At 48.3% G+C, this 1,401-nt stretch overlaps 2 protein-coding genes across 2 annotated transcripts in view; one reads left to right on the top strand and one right to left on the bottom strand.

Annotated features, from left to right (window-relative positions):
* Positions 1-422, top strand: part of PPTG_10060 (hypothetical protein) — a gene marked incomplete at both ends in the record, with an annotated part of 2,250 nt that extends 1,828 nt beyond the window's left edge. The window contains one exon of the mRNA XM_008905301.1: positions 54-422. Coding sequence (XP_008903549.1) covers positions 54-422 — 369 coding nt within the window. The remainder of the gene's footprint in view (positions 1-53) is intronic.
* Positions 423-1,026: 604 nt separating this feature from the next.
* On the bottom strand, positions 1,027-1,364 carry PPTG_22641 (hypothetical protein; the record flags this gene model as incomplete). Its single annotated transcript, XM_008905497.1, has 2 exons — positions 1,027-1,277; positions 1,349-1,364. The coding sequence occupies 2 exons, from the start codon at positions 1,362-1,364 to the stop codon at positions 1,027-1,029; spliced, it is 267 nt and encodes an 88-aa protein (XP_008903745.1).
* Positions 1,365-1,401: the final 37 nt, after the last annotated feature.

Raw genomic sequence — 1,401 nt, 5'->3', positions numbered from 1 at the left:
AAGGAGGTTTGCAACCACTCGTGACGCTTGTACTGTCGGGAACGGACGAGCAGAAAACGCAAGCTTTGCGAGCGCTGGGGAACCTGGCAAGAGCCGATGACAACAACAGCAATGTGGTGTTCCCGAGTGAAGAGGTCATTCTGCCACTGATGCAGTTCTTGCGGTCTGGGACGATTGCTCAGAAAGCGAACGCTGCAGCTGCTCTACGAAAGCTTGCCAGCAGTAATGAAGACAACTGTGAAACGATTGTTCATGACGGAGCCATTCCGCTACTGGAAGAACTGATAAATACGGGTGATGACGTGCAGAAGGAGTCAGGAAGGGCTGCATTGGAGAAACTAAGCCCCTATGTGGCTTCGAAGAATCTTGCGAATGTAGGAGGATTCTTCCGCAGTGCTGCGATGAGTTTGGTAGTCATGTGATTTGTATTAGTGGATAGTAAAAAAAAAGAAGTTGAATATTTATCTTGATAGTTCTTTCTGCATCAAGTCTGCATGAAAACAATCTACAGTCCATCCCGGATCTTGTATTCTGAAGCGCACTACAGTCTACGCATGATCGGAATGCTAGGATCGTCTTTTGTGGAGTTGTGTAGAAATTAACAATACAAGGGATTGCCCGCAAAACCTTCGAACCAACAGACGCAATTGATTCGTGTAGAATTTGATAATGCAAGGTGCAAAACCGTCGAACTAACAGACCGAGAAGGTTGGCACAATGTGGGAGGATATAGACTGCACATAAGAAGTCAGCAAGAATTCTAACCCCACACCAGACCTTATAGTGTGGATGGTCAAATGCACTCAACAAAGCACTAGCTCCTTGACAGCACTCTAGGAGTAGATATAAACAACTCATTAATCTTTTCAGATTAAAATATTTGCTACCTAAGTCCGGTCTTCTCGAAAACCAACAGGATATACATAAACGACACTTCTTTTGACACGACTACATCAATGTAAAACAGTGGCACTACAGCTAGTCCCACCATCGAAGCAGTTAGCGCACAAATTAGCACCAGCTTACTTAGTCAGCCAAAACCTTCAATCGAAGACGACGGGCTGGGGCCTTGCACTTGGTTTCCTGCGTTTCTGATGATGGGGATCCATTCCCAGTCGATGGAGCCGTTGCAGGAGGCGGCGACGCAGGTTCAGGGGAATTCTCACCTTTCGAGGAGGATCCATCCTTCGACTGGGTCTCGGCTTCAGGGGCCTTCTCCTCATTCGAGGATCCACCCTTTGCCTCCCCTTCAGTCGAAGGGGGTTGCTCTCCGCCGGCTGACCCACCAGCGGATGGCTTGGCTTGCGTCGCTGAGCCGCTACCTTGTAGAGGGATGCAGTTGACGTACGCTTGCCACTGCTCATTTTGAAAAGCTAGCCAGTACAAGCTCAGTGTGCACTT

This window comes from Phytophthora parasitica (genome assembly GCF_000247585.1).
Source record: "Phytophthora parasitica INRA-310 unplaced genomic scaffold supercont2.20, whole genome shotgun sequence".
In the NCBI taxonomy this organism is placed as follows: Eukaryota; Oomycota; class Peronosporomycetes; order Peronosporales; family Peronosporaceae; genus Phytophthora; species Phytophthora nicotianae.
The sequence above is the reverse complement of the archived record's forward strand: the minus strand, read 5'-3'. Positions and strand labels throughout refer to the sequence as shown.